Source organism: Melanostigma gelatinosum (genome assembly GCF_949748355.1).
Source record: "Melanostigma gelatinosum genome assembly, chromosome: 2".
Classification (NCBI taxonomy): domain Eukaryota; kingdom Metazoa; phylum Chordata; class Actinopteri; order Perciformes; family Zoarcidae; genus Melanostigma; species Melanostigma gelatinosum.
In genome coordinates this window covers 10987689-11009752 of record NC_136635.1, presented here as the reverse complement: position 1 = coordinate 11009752, position 22064 = coordinate 10987689, and the positions used below count along the sequence as shown (strand labels likewise).

The 22064-nt window shown below is 40.7% G+C and overlaps 1 protein-coding gene across 1 annotated transcript in view; it reads right to left on the bottom strand.

Moving 5' to 3' along the window:
- The window catches only part of LOC306788818 (CUB and sushi domain-containing protein 1-like), a gene marked incomplete at both ends in the record, with an annotated part of 359256 nt that overhangs the window by 143719 nt on the left and 193473 nt on the right, over positions 1-22064 (bottom strand). Inside the window, 3 exons of the mRNA XM_079284484.1 lie at positions 5751-5872; positions 10864-10988; positions 14076-14157. Coding sequence (XP_079140610.1) covers positions 5751-5872; positions 10864-10988; positions 14076-14157 — 329 coding nt within the window. The remainder of the gene's footprint in view (positions 1-5750; positions 5873-10863; positions 10989-14075; positions 14158-22064) is intronic.

Here is a 22064-nt window from a genome sequence, read left to right as displayed (position 1 = left end):
AGTAGTACATACAGGGAACAGGTGTCCTGAAAGCAGAGTGTACGAGCAGTCCCTTGCTGAAATTGTGCAGCTATGTTGAGTAATTGGTGAGCTGCCACAATGGAAGTTTGCTGCATTCTTTCCAATAGATTACTTTTAGTCTGTCAGCCAAATGAACAAGTAGAGAATAACCTGAAACCCTGTATGAGGACACCATCCACAGCACATCCTTCATGCCTCTGGGATTTATTTTCAAAAATCTGATTACTATTATTATCATATTTTTCGAGACTTGATTTCTTAGCAAACATTTAGACAAACATAGCAGCAGGATGCATACAAAGTCACTATTTGTGGATTCTCATCCAAACAATTCATCTAGATCAGCAGTGTGGCGCCTCTGCAATACGGTTAACCAGCACACAGAGGGAGGGAACTGCTTCAGCTGAATGTGCAATTCCAATGCAACAGCCCAATGCAGTCCACTATGCCAGAGTATAATAGTTTAGCTGCAGGGTCAACTCATTAGCTCAAACCGTTATTCCTTAAGTAATAACATCTTTCAGGAGTTTTGTCTGTTATACTACATGTGGGTGGTTCCCATGGTCTATTGTAAGGCTCTCCACTCTCTGTGTGTAAAGGCCTTAAGCATCGATTCATTACTTTCATAAACTTGAAACTTGTATTCATGAAGCCAGTGCACAAAACTATAAAAAGTGTGACCTTGGGATGTTCATGCATCACCATGGACAGCCTGATTTGGTAGAGAAGTGCAATGTTCAGGAATGAGAGTCAAAGAAAGAGCTAATACAATGAATTATGGTCAGCCAGACTGCCAAATTACAGTCAAAAGCCTGAATAGCAAAAAGCCTTGATTTGAGATAATGTGCTCATTAGGCAGCTACTAGTGACGGTCTTACCATTACCATGGCCACTGAGCATTATTTACTATGCACTCTACTGATTTTTCTCAGTCCATGTGATCAACATCCTCCTTGAGCTATGGCCTGTATGATGTGACCTGTATCAGCAATCCATACACTGTATCTCACTGGTCCAGCAATGATGTCTTACCTTCACAATCAAAATATACAGTGTAACAGCAAATATGCAGACGGTAGGAGCCAATCTGAAGCTGACTAACACTAAGAAACAATTAGCAGTTCAAAGCACACAATTTAGAAAACTTAATTATTTGTAGCTTGGGCCATCGATTCTGTCTGTAACAATACTAATGTGTTCTCCAAAGAAATAGCTGAAATCTCCAAAAAAAAGATAAAACAGCAAATTAGGTCCAACTGGGCAACAACATTCAGCAGCACAGAGGTTGTGAATAACCCCCCCCCCCCCCCCCCCAGTAAGTCACCTTCATTAAAAATGAATGAAAGTCAAAATGATGACCCTTTACAGTTTGCAGACCAATCTAACTTAGTCTACTGTCGACGTTTGCACAGTTACTCTGGACAATGAGGGATAATTAGCAACGTTTCTGATGTCATCACTTTAAATTTGACCTCCAACAAAGATGGAAACTAATCTGGCAAAACTGATGGTTTACAGAATTTACAAAATGTCTGCTTGTACTTGTTGCCCTGTTGGACCTAGTAATAGCCAAATCAAAGAGTTATAGCTAACAAAAATGCCATAAACCATGGAACACATGGCCAGAGTTACAAAAATAGAAGTTGTAATAAACCATAAGCTACATGGTTTTAACACTCATACTGTGATGATAATGTATTGAATAGTGGGTATTAATGTCTTCATCCTAAGCAATTGTGCAGTCATGTTGCGGAACAATGATCTGTTGTGGAATGAGACTGGACTTTAACATATTCTGGCCTCAATTTCTGTATCAAGTAAAATTGAACAGAATCTGATAGAATGTCACAGAATGGGTCCTGCCAAAACTAAAGTGATGATGATGAACCATGCATGAAAATGACCCAACATCCAATACCATAATAACACACGGGCACACACACCACGCACACTAATATGAATTCATTAGGAAAAAGACAGCAATGATTAGAGGCCTAATGGGCGTGTGTGACGATGCGTTTCAGGGTGGACGTGTGTGAGCAGTCAGGCATGGTTCAGACTTGAGCGGAATAATTATCTGTTTCATACTGATGAATCAAATGACTGACACATACAGAAACACACACTTATAGACATGAACACAGGTCCTTTTTTCTTCTGCGCGGACACATATATTTTTCACAACCTCTGGCAGTTAGCAATTAAGTTGGCAGAAAGAAAACACAGTCGATATCCATAAAATCACACACAACCATGTGCCTGTTCGCAAACTAACAAAATAATAACACAGGCACATATAGAACACACTCGCGGCTTTTTCTGACAGGCTGTCAGACCGTTACAAAACATATTGATTGTGCTGCTTTTATTCAGAACGTAACAGAATGACAACAGAAACACAAGCAGCCAGCATTACATAGTGGCTATTGAAACTTGTGTAAACGTAAACAAAGAAGGAAAGAAAAGGCCCCCACACTTCAATGAAAACATTCGTCTCTGTCTCAATTTTGTATGACATGTTATTGATGAAAGAAGTCATCTGGAATAATAGTCAGTCAGAGGCTGAGCGAGAGAGAGAGGCAATAAAGAAGAGGAGAGGAGACAAAGAGCCGAAGACGGAATCCGAGAAAAAAGAAAGGTAAAGAAATATAACTGTTATTGATCTTATTTACTTTGTTTATCATGTTCAAAAATTGTTGACCTCACAATATTCAAAATTCACACAGCAAACTGGACCAATTTCTCATTACTAAGCACTTTCTCTCTAACTGGCCACAAAAAAACAAAAACATATTTTTATTTATCTGGAATTTACACTTAAGGTTCAGAGTGATGTGTTTAATAATTTGTCTCATTCCCTGTATACACAAATTAAATTATGATTAAAGATTGATGATCCAGCAGGTATATACACATGTCTTTAAATTAAGGACGATGTGCTTGTAAAGGAGATAAACAAAACCAAGTTGAAGTTAAGTAAGGTGTCTGCACAAGGAGATGATAGCTGATAAAAAAATAAAAAACTATAGCCGGTCATTCTAAGGAGACTTAAGCTCACAAATACCAATAAAGTCATTTCAAATTCAGGAATATCCTACAGTGACAGTAGGGGTTACTAAAAAGGCAGAGCCTTCACTTCAATACAGTGGACGTAGACATATTAATGCATGTATATGCGGACAGTGCACATTTATCTTAAAAATAGAGCCTGAGTCAGAGCAGGGAAAAGGTCAGTAAGTTATATTCAGTGTTGTCAATTGTTTTCCGGACTGAGATGATTAAGTGGTGGAATCTAATAGGCTGTAGCCTACATTACATTTTCATTTACATGTCAGCGTTCATTTTCAATAACAATAAATCATTTTGTGCAAGTCAATGTTTTTGGTTGTCGTCTTCTCAGGAAAGAGAGCAATACCAACTTGTTTGTATAGCTTGTTTGAAATCAGCACTGTCCATAACCGACCGTGGGTCCCGTGCTGACGCTCAGTCTTAAAAGCTGCGCAGAAAGACACATTGACATGTGTAGTGTGAGTTAACTCAACGCGAAACAAAAATCAATAAACCGCCCCGTGTCTGCCTGATCAAGAACAGGCAGATTAGGAGCACACATGCGTAGCATCATGCCATGCTGCATCATTCCACTAAGTGGTGGAAGAAGGAGGATTATACATTCTGCATTCAATTTTTCTTTTAAGAGGGGGAAACTAGAAAAGCGAAACAAGTATTCAGCACATGAGTATATATTGTATACAGTGCACTGATGTCTTAGTATAGTAGACAGACTGGACTTTATTATTATTTATCATTACTGTGTCGTTCATTTAGAAGGTATTCTATTGTTTTCCATTCTATTCTACTCCAGTCGAGTCTATTACTGTCTTTATCCTGTTGTTTGCCTTCGTCCTTGTCTCTCCCTCTGTGTATGGAGATAGTGACATTCTGCAAATGCCAGCAGCTGTAGTAGCTGATAATCTGTCATTATAGCGCATTCTTAAAGTGCTCTCAAACCTCAAGCAGGCGAGCATGCACGCACATACACACACACACACACACACACACACACACACACACACACACACACACACACACACACACACACACACACAGGCAATACACACAACAGATGGAAGACATTCGTCTGTTATAAGCTAAGTCTACTTGAATCTATTATACTCTACGGTTTTGGATTATATTTTAAATACCAAGCAACACACACACGACACAAAGATGGCGTGTCATCGGTCATCTGACACCGAGCATAATCACCAATGACATGTGGCACATGTGTCATTATGAGACTTGTTTGGACTGTAAGAGACTTAAATAAGGACAGGTGACGATGGCTGCAAAGTTCTGTCAAAATCAAAAGATTAGATTAGATTAGAGTCTCATGGATAAGTAAATGAGATCTGCACAGGCTAACAGTAACACTTGGGTAAAATCTCTGTCATACAGTAATTATTTGATCATGTCTCTATCAAGGTCAGAGAGACAGAGGTGAGAACAAAAAGTCCATCTCTCTCGTCTGTCTTTCTTTACTCAATTACATCTCACCATTTCTCCATCCTACTCCTTCAGAGGCTCAGAAGTGAGTCGACTCCATTTCCATCCACCTTTAGAGAAAACTTCAAGGCCACATGTCAAGTGCCTGCTTGGACATTCAGTCTCTTTCCTTTTCTCTCTTCCTGGATTCACTTTTGCATGGTAAAGTTGCAAGCTGAACATTCAGCCCGGTTTCTCTCCTCTATACTTTCCCTCTCTCTTCTCCTCTGTCCTTTACAATGAGCTCAGTGCCATCTTGATCTATTTTTGCGCTTCCTTCTCACCATCTTCAAACTTCACATTTTAGACAAATCAAAGTGAAAGGAGGAAAGAGGATGATACAGGGAGAAAGTAGATGAGAGAGCAGAGTAGAGTCGGCGAGGGAGAGAGGTGAGGCGAGTGAAGTAGAGAGTAAAGAACAGAGACGTTAGCAGGAAATGAGAGGCAAGCAGAAGGAAAGAGCGGAGAGCTGAGGGTACAGGAGCTGGGAAAGTGGAGAAGGCAGTGAAGACAGTGTTATGTGATGACACATGAAGAGAAATAATACCACAAAAAGATTATGCTAGAGATACCTGAGATGTTGCACCGCAGGTATATGAATCATTAATTTCTATACATTGATGACTCAAAAACAAAGTTACCTTCACACAATTGGGGAGGTGTGGTGAGCTCGGCAATATGAGCTGAATTCAGTCATCAAGCAGGGAAAACAAAAAGGAAGTCTAAAACCACATGCAGCCAACAATGGACCACAAAAGAGAATGTTTGTGGAAGTTGATTACAGTCTGTCTTACAACGTTTTACAGCAATTCATGCTCTGATTTTGCCTCTCCTGTCACTCTCCTCATCACGATGTTATCTATTTATATCTTCAATGACAACCAGGAAAAGCTTTTCAGCTGGCGATATTGAATATTATTGAGCAATGCAATTAAAGCAGTGGCTAACACAGACTGATCAGTATATGGCATACAACACCAAACGCAGTACTATTGGCCAAACAATGGTTACCAACACAAAAAGTGAATTTTCTTAAGACCCTTATATTAGACGGTATAATGTGATGTAAGTACATTTAAGGTGTCAAGGATTTATTTTTTGCTCATGTCAGATTCCAATGACATTTGTTGATCGAAATGCCAGGTGAAATAAAGGCAGGGTGGATAAAATAATGAATATGAGCTCACCTTCCCAGACTCCATTGCAGTGATGACCCACACACAGTGTGCGTTGTTCTCATATTGAACTGGGTAGTTAGGAGAAGTTATGACCCCTTTGGGCCCCCTTAGATTGCTGCCACAGGTACGAGCTACGAGGGAAGAGAGCACAAGAGAGAGACAGAGCGACAGAGTTTTAAAAAAGATTTATGGGATAATCAAAGTTATGTCCTGAGATTGCAAATGTCCTCTTACCTTACAAAGAGAAACAACAGAGAGAGGATGTGGCAGAGGAATTAAGGTTCAATATTGCCAAAACTGAAGCTGTGGGACATTAGTAAATCAAATATTTGAAACATTCCCTGCAATGAAATCATTCACAGTCGATTTTGAAGTCTTCGTTTCACAGGTATTTCACAGGTGTTTTCCAAAAACACTGATTGGTAGTGAGATTAAACTGATTACTTACTTATTCTACTTCTCCACTTGGCTACTTACATCTAATCACAGTTTTTCTTCAATTTTACGAATATTTTTACAGATCATCAGTAAAACACGGACGTGAAGCCTTTCATTCATTCACATCAGTGAGTCAGAGATAAAAGACTTCTCTTTAGGCGTGGGGCTGTTACCATTTATGAAGTGCGTCTTCATTATCAAATGTGTTTTGTCATCATTAAGGTCACGTTATTAATGTGTTACTCATCCCTCTCACTTATGATAGCGATACCAATTTAAATATTTACTTCATTGTCTAAAACACTGAAAGTAAAGGTGAATGCTGTACCTGATATACAGTGTGCACACAAAAACTTGGGTAATTATTCAATTCAATTTATTTTTGTACAACCCAAAATCACAAATTACAAATTTGCCTCAGAGGGCTTTACAATCTGTACACATATGACATCCTCTGTCCCGGAACCCTCACATCAGAACAGGAAAAACTCCCCAAAAAAAACCCTTTAATGGGGAGAAAAGAGGAAGAAACCTGTGGGAGAGCAACAGAGGAGGGATCCCTCTCCCAGGATGGACAGAAGTGCAATTAAAGTAGGGTCAGTGGGGTGAATCAGAACATACAGTAGCTCTGCAAAGTATGTTATGACATCATGAGTGAAAGTGATAAACACCAGAACTACAAAAACAAGACAATGTTTGAAAAATGTTAATTCGTACAAAAAGAGCGGTTGAAATTGCAATATTGTGACGATGTAAAAATGAAAGAACCGCATGCTGTATGTTCATGCTGCAGTTTGAGGAAAGGGAAACAATGTATTCTAGAAAGTGGATCCAATTACCAAAAAGGGCATATCATGAGCTCCACAAATCTAGTGTCTACAAGAGTGCTGCCTGTCAGAAACATTTGGCACTGTTAACATAAAAATGCATAACTTGGTATAAGTACAAAACATACAGCCTTGTGCAATGGAGGGGAAACAGTAGTTGTGGTTGTGGTCTGAAGACTTTTTCTTTCATTTGCTTTCCCTCCATCCACATTAATCTGTGTGTTGGACACTGAAAGGCACTGTTTCATCATGATGTTCAAATTCTGGAAGGTCACAATCAGCCCCCAAAAAAAGAACAATAAACCAGAATCAAACATCATAGTTACCTCAAAAACTGGAGGCGTCTCTCTCTATAAGATAATGTTCTAATAACATCCAAAAACATTACTCAATATTTTTACAATGACAATTTAGGGGAGCCTACAGCTGTTTTGATGTCAAAGGCTAATCATAGAGGCTGTGCTATGTCTGTCCTACATTGTATAACAAGTCATCCAACAGCTGTTAGGATATTGCACGATGGAAAAAAGGTCATTTATTTTTAGAAATGTTCCAGGTAAAAATGGGTATTTTCAAAACATTTGCCCCAAACTCTGCTGCTTCAGCATACACCTTTGCTCCTAAAGAGCCTGCAGATCGCCATTATGAAAGCATTTTTCATAATATCCTTCCAAATGCTCTATTTCATCCATATTGATTTTGTCCTGTGTAATACTGCAAGTAATATATTTTGCTTTCAGTACCTCATAAAGTCATAAAGTGTTATTGCCTTAAAGAGATATTTGGCAAAAAAAAGGCAACGGTACTCTTAAAACCCCTCTCTCTCTCTCTATTACAGTAATATTAAATAGTTTACTTGACATTTTCAGTCAGTTTTGGTCAACAAGCACTGTCACCATTGCAGAGGAAGTTTTATCTGGTCATATATTTGCCATTTATCTATCATAATTAGTTAGCTGGTGGTGGTCACTGCCTGCCATTATAGGGAAGGGAGGGCAATGACATCGAGGAAATAACATTTAAGACAAGAAAGGACAGACAAAGAATACTGAATAATAGTGAGGGTGAGGATTTAGAGAGAGATGGGTGGACGTTTGCAAAGACACAACAGGCAGGTTGATAGACAAAGTGGAGAGACTTGAGGGGGAGAGGTTGAGACGGAAATAAAATAGAGATGGTAAAAGATAATAATCTGGGAAAGGGAAAGGAAATAAATTGAAGGAGGAAGGGCAAAAGGCAAGGAAGATTCAGAGGCACTGAAAATACCAAGAGAGAGAGGGAGAGAGAGGAGGACCTCTGATGACTGATCTGCCTGTTAATTAGAAAAGAGAGCCGAAACACACTGCGATACACACAGGTACACGCACACACACACACACACAGGAACACATTCATGGCGATTCATCCCAGAGACCAGCTTCTAATTAACATTAAAGTCTCAGTAGAGAATGAGAGAAGCTCATGGGTTTGAATCCCAGGAGAGTGATCACATCAGATAACAGAATACACCAGAGCAGTAGAGCAATATTTAACCTCTGCCTGCCTGTTTGCATCGGACTGCCTCTCTTTTGTTGGTCTTTCTTTTTCTCTTCCTTGCTCTCCCTTTTCTTTGCTCTTTGTGTTTATTTCTCACCATAATTACAGCAATTTATATGAAACATATCAAAACAGAAATCACAGTCTGAATACTGAATATATTGTTCTGAATGTACAGTTTCCAGCTGTCACTATCGTGTGTTGTGTCATACTGAAAATCACCCTTTTGAATTCAGAGTTTCCCCTAAAAAGGACCCTTCGGTAGTTTTGAAAGTAAGAAAAACAAGTTGTTTAAAAATACGATACATATTTTCTGCATCTACGACTTCATTGAAGGAACATGAAATGTAATGCATACTGAGCGACTACATTATGTTCTTTACGTGGAACAGTTATTCTCCTTTCATTTCAGAAAGAAATGTCCTGCACCAAGAATCAGTCGTGGGTTCAAGGTCACCTGAACAATACAAAAGCAGCCAATATCATGAACTCGGATTCCTGCAGTCACACACACACACCCACACACACACACACACACACACTTACACTATAATACAATGTGACAAGGACCCTATTGTGTGCGTCTGAGCACTGGGACTTCCTGTCCATCAAACACACACACAGCTCAAGGCAAATACTGCTGCAGCTATGACGTGTGTGGCATTGTCCTTTGGATACTTGGTGGCAATATAAGTGTGTGTGTGTGCTATCTGTCTGCCTTTTGATTGTTGGGCAATCCTGGCAGTATTGTCAGTGAACATGTGGGCAGACATGTGGGCAGAGAGCCTTTGCATCATTGCTCTGCCACTCAAACTTGTATTATTTATTTCGTCACTCAGCCAGTCAGTCAGAAAGTGAATCATGGATTTGAACACATCCACACGTTGTGCTTCAGTTATTGTAAACTTGTAGTGCCTCTGCATTAACAAATACCAGCAAAATAACATACCGAGACACATATTCACAGAATTCTGTCTAAACAGATATATTATTATATTTAATGCTTTACAAATGGGTATCTGGATTGTGCAGGCATTCATTTTCAGTGCACACAAGCTGAGGTAGCAGTTTCTAGGAGCTGTAGGAAAGATGCCCATTTAGGAGTTGTTATTTGTCTTACTGTGAACAACACATTAGACCAATTTAAACGCTGAAAGAGTGGCAGATTTGAGCCGATTCAGAGGTCTGGAACCAGACACAAGTATTGCAGCATTGAAAAGGGTATGCAAAATCTCAGCAGTTATACAATACAGTAAAAATAATCAGAGGCATCTACCATGAATTAAGTCAAATGTAGGTACTGCATCATGCTATATATACATAATATATTGGTTTAGTCGTGTTGTTGATTCGTTTTAGGGCTTTGCAGGGCCTGGCTCTCAGCTATGCTCTGAATCTTTTGACCTGAGCAGAGGATTCCTTGCCAGAGGAGCTGAAAAGGGAACCTTGTGACTGTTTCATTGTCCAGTTTAATGACTGAAGGTGAACAGGCTTTGGCCATATTTGTGGCTTTGGAACAACAGTCTGGGGATCTCAGGCAGCACTAAGTATCACATTATAGGTTGCCCTTATTTTACCTTTTTATTATCATCAACAAATCCCCAGAAGAAACAAAAACTAACAATGGATTTATTGCACTAACACGTGTTGTCTGTGTGGCCAAACTCGAATGTAGCTTACACATTCCTGCCATGGAACTCCACACTGTTATCCAAGAACTATAACAAGCACATTTGCTTTAATGTCAATATTAAAGTCTAGTTTCAGGGCTACATAGCCTAAAGCAGTGGGATCTCTGATGACAGGAAGGGCATCATGTTTTTTTGTGGCGATTAAAGCCAGTCATAGGGGTTGGTGGTTAAACTCCTGGCTCCAGCTAATGCATGCTAAACTGTCCTGCAGCATAACACTGAATCCCAGATAAGTAGGTCAGAACCTTGCTTGACGGCTCTGCCACCATCAGTATGAGTATGATAGTGTGTGCAAATGTACTATGCGAATATAGTCTTTGGATGTCTATGGAAAACTAAAAGACTGTTCAGTAAATATCATAACATACTAGCAGTGAAAGAATGCTGAGATAGTTTCAATGCAATATCAACCAAATCTGTTATTTGTCTTATTTCATGGATGTGTGATCAGTGCAATACATTTCAAGCAAAAATAGACTTGATGAACATTCATTCCAAGCAACAGAATTCACTTTGCTCGACTTCATCTTTTGCCGTCGGTAGACATGAACTCATTGTATAAAACAACTTCAGCTCTAATGCACGGACAGCTAACAGCAGGTTACAGAGGGAATGACAGGTGGAACTTACTTCTGCAGATGGGTCTGTGGTCACTCCAAGCAGCCAGTGTGTCAGTGACTCGCTGACAGGTGATACTTTTAGATCCTTGCAGTACATAGCTGTCATCACAACTGAACTGGACGCTGGATCCAATCCTATTTAAGGGGGCACAACAGTAACAACACTTGTCAACAAAGCAATAACAGTATCGTTGATTCTGGTGCTCAACTGCTTCATAGCGGTGATGTTGTGGTAATGCAGAGACCTCTTACATTGCTGGTTATAGCTTAAGAGGACTGGTAGGCAAGGTAATTGCAGTCATTATGTGTGAATGATGGCCATGATATTAATGAGACAGTGGCTTTTAGAAGCCAACCGTTCCCACAGATTGTCCAATTAGGACCTATACTTCCTCTCATGTATAAGACCCTTTATTTTTTTTCAGTGAAGCCTTCTTCTTGTTGTCTGCTTTCCTTTGCGCTCTTCTCCTTTCTTTTCTCCTCTCGCCTCCTCTCTCATCCTTTGTTCTCATCATTCTTGTTTTCTCATTCCCTCCAACACCCCGCTGTCTAACTAGTGAGAGGCACATTCAGCCATTTGAGTGGATGTCTGCATGGTATCTTGTCTTTAAAGCTTAATGTCTCCTCCCCGCTGATGCACACCACAGTCTAACACCTGGCCAAACATTCGCTACATAGGGTTCTGGTTGTTCAGTGGCTCCACCCTGTTGTTTAACACTGTAGAGTCGTACTGCCTGGCCAAATCTCTCCTTTGGTGCCTTTGTCACAGAGAGTTGGGCCATTCACTTTGAAGCTTCTGCTACTTCGGAGCTCCTGATGACACTGAAAATACCTCTCATCCAGCTCACTGTGAAATTTACAATTACATGAAAGAAAACTTTGTTGTTTTTGCTATTTCCTTGAAAAGGACTAAAACCTTTATCACAGTTGTGTATGCGGTTGTCTGTGAATCAAAGCTGCCGTGACACACTAAGTGACTGCCATCTCGCACGTCTTGAGTTCTCTTTGCAAGTTTGCTCTCTTTCCATTTCTCCTGTTTTACCTCATTACACCACAATTCTGTTCCAGCTCCTGCATCTCATTGCTTAATGATGATTAGATACAAACCTGTAACACACACCAAACACATCCATGCCCACATGCATGCACACTTACATGTATACTCACTCACAGATAAACACACAAACATGCACACACACACAGAGGTAATGACCTTTAACTCAGACAGCTCCGCTAATAGTCCTACCGAGTTTGTGCAGTCAAAGTTGCTAATGGTAAAGAAGAGCACCAGGAGCTGGAGATTAAAAGATCATTATCGTTGAAACGTTTTTTGGACTGAAAATAGTCCCAGAAAAAGGTAAAAAAACAAAAAAAATGGATGCCTGTCTTGATTCCCTCATAATCGCAAAAGAAACTTAAGAGCAATTTAGCTGCCACTGATGCTAAGAGGATGAGTCGTGGGGAGAAGTGATCATTATAGTTGCTCACTCCTGGTTAAATAAAATGATGTGTCTTCCTTTCTTCAGATGAGATGGCAGACACTATGGAGTGAATCATTTAAAGATCTCCGTGACCACCAAGTCCTTGTCTTGGCCAAGATCCTACTTCCGAAACATTCCTTCACATTCTCCCCCTATATGAGTCAGGACCCTTATTATCCTGGAAGGTGATCAGTAAAGTGCATTGATAAATGTGTATGGTTAACCGTGTGTATCTGTACAGAAGAGCAACTAATGATGATACAAATGCAGAGACAAGGACACCCGGAGAACAACGCAAAAGAGGCTAAACATATGATGGCTGATGTCAGACCGGCTGTTCTGGACAGACAGTTACAGGTGAAGGTGTTCTAAAAGAAACACCGCAGGTGGTTGTGTCTTTTTTTAGTGTTTGTTTTTGTATATCTGTATTTGCAGGTGGAAACTGTAGCAGCTAGTAATTTGCTTTCCTATAAGTGAAACAGGTTGGCGGAGTCTGGCGAGCACTGCACATCTTCCCCCTCGAGGAGGATCTAGAAGACTGCGAATGTGAATATGTGAGTTTTTCAAGTTACAAGCCACTAAAATAAGCTGATTCACATCTAAAAAGCCTGAGCTGTAGCAACAGGTCCCCAACAGACAGAAATTATTAATGCTGACACATGAACACTCCAGCAGGAAAACGATGGGGAACTTTTTTGAGAACGTTTCATGCTTATTGGACCATTTGTGGGACCAGAAGAGGGGCAGAGTGGCATTGACTCTCAGTGTGGGAGTTAAAGGATGCCCATGATTGAAGGAGAGAGAGGAGACAACTCAACACAACATGGTATCTGAAGATCTAAACTGAGCTTTAGCATACCTGTGTGTCTCCCATCCAGTCTAAGACGCTGTGACGGTCCCCTACTGCACCCATTGTCTATCATATATGTTGCACCGAGAGGTTTTTTAGCAAAGCCACAGCAGGGTGGGACGGTGACCAACTCTACTGTAGTAAACTTAGTCGTACTGTGTTTTTGCAGTGAACTCTGTTCAGCCAGCAGCAAGGCTCAATCTTTTTAGTGAACAGTTGATCAGTCAAAAATAATAGTCCACCAGGAGTTCTTCCGATCCTTCCGATTATCAAATATACTATGTTAGCAAGTATGGAGCCAATTCCAGGTCAATAGTTTTGATTATTTGAAGAAGAAAAAAAATTGAACCTGAAAGTTCAAGTTGTGGTCTTGAACATTGAAAAATACAGCAATGTATTCAAAATAACAACAAGTGAATGAAAAGTTTGGGTTGAATATCATTTTGATTCAGTTCTGGAATTGTTTTGAATAAAATATTTATTTTCCCCCATTTTTTTCAAACGATCAAAACTATTGACCTGGATTTGGCTCCATCGGGAAGAAGCGAGCTGTTTTGACTTTTAAAAATGAACCACGCACAACATAAACGAAGCACAAAATACACATAAATGGAGAAAGTATTCCTCTGCTCCCATGTCATGCAAATGATTTTTGAATTGTGCCAGGTCTGTGTAGTCATCTATTGTAGGAAAAAGACTTTTGATTTAGATTATTTATGCAGTCTGGTTTCAACATGTCAGACACGTATACGATAATAATATATGTGCCGGTCAAAAGATCAAAATCCAAGGCACTTGTGGGTGTTTTCAATATACTTGATTTTACTTGATATGATAAACTTTCATTTGGAATGACTGAGAGAATTTGAGTCTGGAATAAAGGGAACTTACTGGAAGGTTGAGCCCATCCTCTTGCCGTTTTCTGGAACCCCAGGATCTGGACATACATCACCAGCAAGACCGCTTTGACTCGCTGAAAAAAAGGAAACATACATGGTAGGTAGGGGTGCAACAGTACACGTATTTGTATTGAACCATATTGAAATAATACTGTTGTATTTATGCAAAAGCTTAAATTAAATTAATTGAAATGTGTGAACTGTTACACAACTGATGGTAGGTGGTGTCGTTTTGAGGTTATGTACGTGCATTTTATTGACTCGAAGGTGAATTATAAAACTTGTTCTCGTACCGATTTTTACAGTAAGATGAAAGTGAGCTGGGACACAAATCCTCATTGTTATTGTGACCACAAGCATCTGAGTATATTTTAACATGTGATGACAGTCAAGTGTTAAAGCACAGCCAGGATAACTCCAAAGCGTGAGAAATATCCCCTACTGTTGTTGAGAGTTCATAAAATGAGGCATGTAGTCAACCTTTGAATATTAATGTCGATCTATTCTCAGTTGACAGGAACATGTTTGAGAAAAACTCAGGCCTCAATGTGAAAACAAGGCCTCTCCCTTTTCTGTTTATTTTTCCACCTGGTAGATGTAATCATAATAGAAGAGATATAACGATTCAAGTTTTTCACCGAAGAGCAGCAATACCCATATTACCCATGTTACCCATATATTTATCAGTCTATCATCAACACAAAATAGACACGTCTCAAATATCTCCGGCCCGCTACAGATTTTCTTTGAACGAGATAAAATACATATAAAGAAAATCATCAGAAAGATGCTATGATCATATACAAAGTCCATACATCCAGATTTTACACAGTAATTGAAAAAAAGTAAAAGATGTAAAGGAATGCAATTTAGAAAATGTGTTGAATAACATAGCCAGACATTGTGAATAAACAACAATAATATTTGCAGTGTTGGAAAGTAACTAAGTACTTTATTCATGCACTACTTGCACTGTAGTTTTCAAGATGCTGTACTTGTCTTTCTATTACATTTAGCATTTCCATTTCCATGCTTACATACTGAAACAGATAAATGTTATTTTTCTACTTCATTTTAATTATTTTGTTCTCCAGCTTGACCAGCCACAACAATGAAATACTGCTTACAGGTGAATACATCAGTAATAATAATCCAAAGATATAATAATATCGATGATAATAATATAAAAATGTACGGGAGTCATTCTGCCTCCATAATGTTAACTTTTTAAATGATGGAATGATGATACTCAAATACATTGCCCATAATACTATACTTTTAATTAAAATATCGAATGCAGGACTTACACTTTGAACTGGGTATTTTTACATTGTCACATTTCCGTTTCTACTTTAAAGAACAGTGTGTAGCATTTAGTGGGATTCATTGGCAGACATTAAATATAATAAAAATGAATCATGTTTTATTTTGTGTATAATCAGTTGATACTAATTATTGTGTTTTCGTTACCTTAGAATGAGCCCTGTACATCTAAATATGTAGCGGGTCCTCATCATGAGCCGTGTTTCTACAGTGACCTAGAATGGACAAACCAAACACTCTCGAGGGCCACTCGCATTTTCACTTTGTGGCTCTCCTACACGCTTGGCACACAACAGAACTTTCGGTTCGTTGCAATATGCAACCTCATCGCAAGATGTCGCCAAACCCTACACACTTTAACGAAAGGTTCTGAATACATCTTCCACCCCTTAAAAAGTGCATTCATCTTGTATTCATAAGGTTTACCAGCATGTGTGGAAACTTGCTCGAGAATGAATTGTTTCAGGAATTGTGCCTCCCTTACAATTTGCCTGCTTCCATAATAAACTTTATCTTAGTTTTTAGAATATCTAAAATGCTGTGAACTACTCCAAATGAAATCCAAACATGTAGTGTGCAATTACACAAAGATTTAATAAGACCTCCTGGGGGAGAAATTGTCACAAAAAAACACAGAAAATAATAAGAAAAAGAATATGGCAAAATAAATGTTGTGGGCGAAATTAAAAACATGTGCAGTAATTTGTTTTTCTCATCCATGATCAGTTGTGTTCCTAAAAAACAGCACAAATGCAAAACATGCCAATTTTTGTCCAGCTCATATTTGGGATCTTTCATTGGTTTTAGACTTCGCTGTGGCTGGGAGCATCTGCTGCATGCCTAGAAACATAATGTAAATGTAAATGAGACCAGACAACATGACAGAAACCAGTTTGAACCAGCTCTGGCTTAATGGAACTCTGTGGATGAATAATGGTCGTCAGCAAAAAAATTAAATATAAAGTGAAAGGAAGGAGAGAATGAATAAAATGGAAATGAGGAGAATGCTGAAAAGGGACTACAATAGCAAAAAGGGAAAGAACAGAGAATATCCTGGAGCGAGAGCTATATCTGAGCTCATATCATCTCTTTTTCTTTCTGTCCATCTCTAGTATCTTTCTCACTAGCCTCTCTCTTCCTGTCCTCCACATCTGCCTCTGTTCCCACTCAGTCCTCTCTACTTTTGTAATCTCAGCTTGCTCACCCCACATTTTACTCTCTTGTACACATTAGCCGCAATTTACAAAGGGGTCCTGAGAGTGGTGCATCCCAGCATAAAAGATGGATGAATGATTTGGTGTGTTTGTGTGATTTTTGTGCGCGTATGGATGCTGTTTATGCATGTTTGCGTGAGATATGATGCAAACAGAACAAGCTGTCTTGTTGCTCTGCTGTGTTTTTTGATGTTCTGTCCAAAAATCACCGCACAAACACCCTATCAAAAGACACTTTCTCTGTCACACTCTCTCGTCCCTTTTCTCTCACTAACGTTCAAATGGCTTTCATTGGCATCAAATACAAAGGTTCTTGTTGCCGAAAACAAATCCAGCTCATGCAAACAACATGAGATTGTTGTCGAAAAATAGCTGCCAAATATCTGGCAATATTGACGGGCTTGTCAAAAATCCTCAAGCCGACTTAATCCCATATTTGCACTTAAAAGACCATCCAACGCATAAACACAAGCTTATGATGCATAACATCATTTCCATATCATCAAAGTGCCTTCAGCAAACCATTCATATCTAAAAGTCAACTTTTGAGGAATTTGGAAAAAGTGATTCATTTTCTCATTGATGCCAATATATGTTTGACATTTCTGATGTCAGGTAGACTCTTGGCGTCAGCCGCCCACTCCTACAGACTGGGTTTAAACTCATTAAATGACTCGCTTCCTCCTGTCCTCAGCCATTCACTGTGCACTCACACCTTAGAACAAGTAACTGTCAGAAAAATATGAATTCCTTGGTACCAGACATAAAGACTATGTGGCTGCTGCAGTAGTGAGATGTATCTATATCTGTTCTTTACTTTAATATTTCATTTTGGTCAATTTTATACTACTTTTTTTTACTCTACATTTATTTGACAAATGTAGTTACTTTGCAGATTAAGTTATTATGTACAATACCTATTGTCATTATGTACAATACCCATTGTGCTGATCTGAGTACCTTTTCTACTACTGTGCTCATGCCATCATCCAAATGCTCAACAAGATTGTCTTCATGTGTCATTTTGCAAAGTCTTGGGTCTCATTTTAGATTGCATGAAAAAACATATGCTCAGAGGGTGTGGTGCTAAATTACTATTTCTGTGTTTTCTCTCTTTTTTACCTTTTTCTATTTGTTCACTTGTTGATTTATTCATCATTTTTCTGTTATTCGCTTATTACGTATGAATTGACAAAACCGGTATGACAGTCTTTTATGATGTTCGCTTTGTTTATTGTAATAAACTGACGTCCCCATGGGAAAGAGTTACAAACCACTGGCTCAGGGAATTGGAGAACAATGAAGAACCACAGGTTTAGAGGGCAAACTAAAGATGGATAAACACAAAAGACATTTGCATTGAGAATGCAAACCGTGTCGCACAAAAGATTAGTTATTATACCGACAGACAGATGAACCATTAAACAAGAAACTGTGGTCAAACAGTCAATGACACAGGGTGCAAAGAGAAGGAGGGAGGCAGGAAGAGCGTGGGAGAGTATTTTGAGTGTGTGTGTGTGTGTGTGTGATCAGCTGACATCTGTTTCAGGTAAGAGTCTTTGAGGTGCTCTTCAGATGCTGGCTGGATGAAGAGAGAAATGTGTGAAGTGCAGTTTGTTGATGCGCTCTCCTCTGTCTCCTTGTTGCCTCTTATCCACTCAGCCCTCTCTCTCTTCTCCACGTTCTTGTGCTCACAGGTCAATCAAGCCGAGAGCTGAAGACTGCAGCCATCTTCCCGGCATCATTTTGTTGAGCCCAGAAGATTTATCCATATAAATACACTTGTTGTGATGCTCAGTCAAAGCCACGTGTAATGAAACACAGCATAAAATAACATCCGTATACAGTCTGCATTACTGTGATGTTTTCCCAAATGTGTTTATCTGTGGTACATTGTGTGATTTCATTGTTTCAAGTGGTCGCTTCGTTTTGATTTGAGTGATCTGCGGCTCACAACTACCTTGCATGACAATTCTGAAGAAAACTGATTATGAATCACACTCTCACAATAATGATTCATTACAGTTCTAGGTCATTGTCTCGGGAGTAAAACGCCTTCATCACAATCTTTCTGTCTCTCTATAATTATGACACATCTTCAGCAGTAAGCTAATGTCGCCGCTGTGAGAGGACAACTGCAAGATGGGCTGCTTTAATTTACACCATTTTACATTTTCTACATATTTTACATTGGTGTATCCCTTGGATACCTAACCACCTGTGTGACTGTCTGTCTGTGTGTCAATCTATTCATCTATCTATCTGTTTCTCTCTCTCTCTCTCTGTCTCTATGCCTATCTATTCTCTTTTTCTGTATCTGTCTTTTATTTCTGTCTCTCTATCTCTCTCTCTCGCTGTCTCTCGCTGTCGCTGTCTCTCTCTCTCTCTCTCTCTCTCTCTCTCTCTCTCTCTCTCTGTGTCTGTCTCTCACTCTCTCTCTCTCTCTCTCTCTCTCTCACTGTCTCTCTCTCTCTCTCTCTCTCTGTGTCTGTCTCTCACTCTCTCTCTCTCTCTCTCTCTCTCTCTCTCTCTCTCTCTCTCTCTCTCACTGTCTCTCTCTCTCTCTCTCTCTCTCTCTCTCTCTGTCTCTGAGTGGAAGGCGGTGTGCGGAGCTGCAGGAGCGGAGTTTTGAGAGCGAGAATTAACGTGTTTTTCGACATTTTTCTTCGTTGGGTAATGTTGGGGATGATAGTGTAGTGTAGTGTGGAGGGTTCACGGGGTGTGTGTGCACTTTTAGGGTCTTTGTTTGGGGGTGTTTGTAGCCGATCAGCGCGAGCTGTCGGCGGCTAGGCGCCGCCATGGGCCTCATTGATTTGACCAGGAAGCACGGGGTGCGGATCCCGCCGCGGTTCGGGTGTTCGGTGGAGCAGATCAGTCTGGCAGTGGGTGCGGTTGTCGGCCACAGCAGCGTGAAGTCCGCAGCGCGGATGAACAACGCTGTGGTCATATTTTTAGACAGCTTAGAAGCTGCGGAAGTGGTGGCGGATAACGGGCTCGAGGTGGGCGAGCTTTTCCTACCCGCTTACGCTCTCAGCTCACCGGCAGTACAAGTCACCGTATCGAACGTTCCTCCGTTCATTAGGAACGATGACATCATCAGAGAGCTGGCCAAACACGGGAAGGTGGTGTCTCCGGTTAGGAGAATGTCCTCTGGGTTTAAGTCCCCGCTGTTACAACACGTAGTGTCTCACAGGAGACAGGTCCGCATGATCCCCAGCAACAGGAGCAGGGAGGTGAACCTCGTGTTCAAAATCACTGTAGAGGACTTTGACTATGTCATGTTTGCGAAGACTGATGATTTTAAATGTTACAGCTGTGGGAAAGAAGGGCATATGAGCAGAGAGTGTCCTGGGAAAAACGGTTCTCATGAAGACCAGAACCAGAAAGGCACTGAGGAGGAGGGCAGAGGGGACAAGCAGGATGGACATGAGGGAACAAGTGGAGCTCAGGAGGCGAGGATGGAGGAGACAAGTGTGGGCGAGGAGGCGAGGGGGGAGGAGACGGGTGCGGCCCAGGAGGTGAGGGGGGAGGAGACAAGTGTGGGCCAGGAGGTGAGGGGGGAGGAGACAAGTGTGGCCCAGGAGGTGAGGGGGGAGGCGATAAGTGTGGCCCAAGAGGTGAGGGTGGAGGAGACGGGGGTGGCCCAAGAGGTGAGGGTGGAGGAGACAAGTGGGCTGCAGGGAGTGAGGAAGAGTACTGGAGGACAGGTGGAGGAAGGTAGTGAGGTAGATATGGAGGCAGACGAGGAGCAGCTCAAGGGTCCTCGGCTGAAGAGAAAGAAGGGGGAAAATCGTGGAAACTCACAGGCCAAAAAAGTGGCGATGACAGCAAGTGTAGGTGCTGCTGAGAGTGAGCCCAGCCTGGAGACGGACTCTGAATCCAGTCTGGAGAAAGATGCTGAATCCAGTCTAGAGAAAGACGCTGAATCCAGTCTGGAGAAAGACGCTGAATCCAGTCTGGAGAATGACGCTGCTGCTGAAAGTGAGCCCTCTAAACATGAGGCCGGCAGCTGTAAGGACTCTGAAGGATACAGCGTGGAGGAGATACAGGAGTATCTGAAGAAAAGTAAGAACGTGAAAGGAGCCAGAGTGGAGGACTACCTCTCTGACACAGAGAAGCTCTCCAGCTCGGCCAGATCGCACATGAGGAGCAAGGACAGAGGAGGTCTCACGAAGCAGGAGGGCTTCAGACTAAAGAAAATAGTTCAGACATTAAGGAAAGAGATGAACAAAGATGGAGCTAAGTAAAGGGACCGGGGCCCACGTCCCCACACCGGCTGTTTCACGGACCGCTGGGGGACGGAGCCAGGACGGGCATCCAGGACGGCACGACCCAGGTCTCAGCAGCATGCTGTGACCCTCTGAGGACTCAACCGGCGGAGCAGGAGCATCCTGACCTCCTGACTCTACAGATCAGTTTTCCGATCTAGGATTAAGTACAGAGCGAAATGAACTCAACGATTCTTGTACATATTGTGAAAAGTCACTATTTTGATTGGTTTTTGTTTTGTTTTTGTTGTGAAGAGTTGCTTCTAATCCATTGCCACGGCAACGATGTTTTGTTTGTTCATGTTACTTGAGGAAAGACCAAAAAAAAAACGTAAAATAAAGGTTTTTTAAAAAATCAAAAAAAATCTCTCTCTCTCTCTCTCTCTCTGTCTCTCTCTCTCTCTCTCTCTCTCTCTCTCTCTCTCTGTGTCTGTCTCTCGCTCTCTCTCTCTCTCTCTCTCTCTCTCTCTCTCTCTCTCTCTCTCTCTCTCTCTCTCTCTCTCTGTCTCTCTCTCTCTCTCTCTCTCTATTTTCTTTTTCTGTATCTGTGTTTTTTTTCTGCCTCTATCTATCTGTCTGTCTATCTATCTTCAGTATCACATAAGATTCTAATCAATAGTCAGTGTGGGAATTATTCATAAACATACCGTTCTCAAACATATTCTCATGTGTGTCTGTCCATTTAGACTGTGCTTTACTGTAGGCCAGAGGCTGCAACAGACAGTCTTTTAGATTATGATTCATAAGCGCTCCATTCTCTAGACGGGTGAAACTCATTACCATCAGTCTCTGGTTCTTTGTAATGATTATATATTGCATAATTCTCTGCAATACAGCTATATTACTACTGGGGGTCATACAGTGTAAAGAAGTGTTGTTCAAAGACTGGATCGGGACCAAGATTGGACCTTGGCTATATTTTTTAATGTTTTAATGATCAGGTTCCCCGCCTGATGGACGAACTGAACTACATGATTGCGGTAACCTTACTGAGCCTTCGACCCAATATAAAAACCCACATTTACTCACTTTTGGTCCGCACGATAAAAAGGCTATGCTTTAATAAGTATGGGTCCCATGGTGAGGAACTACATTTCTCATTTGGTCCAGGGCTTCAAAAGCTTTAGGGAGCCCTGGACAACACAGTTAATAGCCATTATCATCATTATTTGGCCC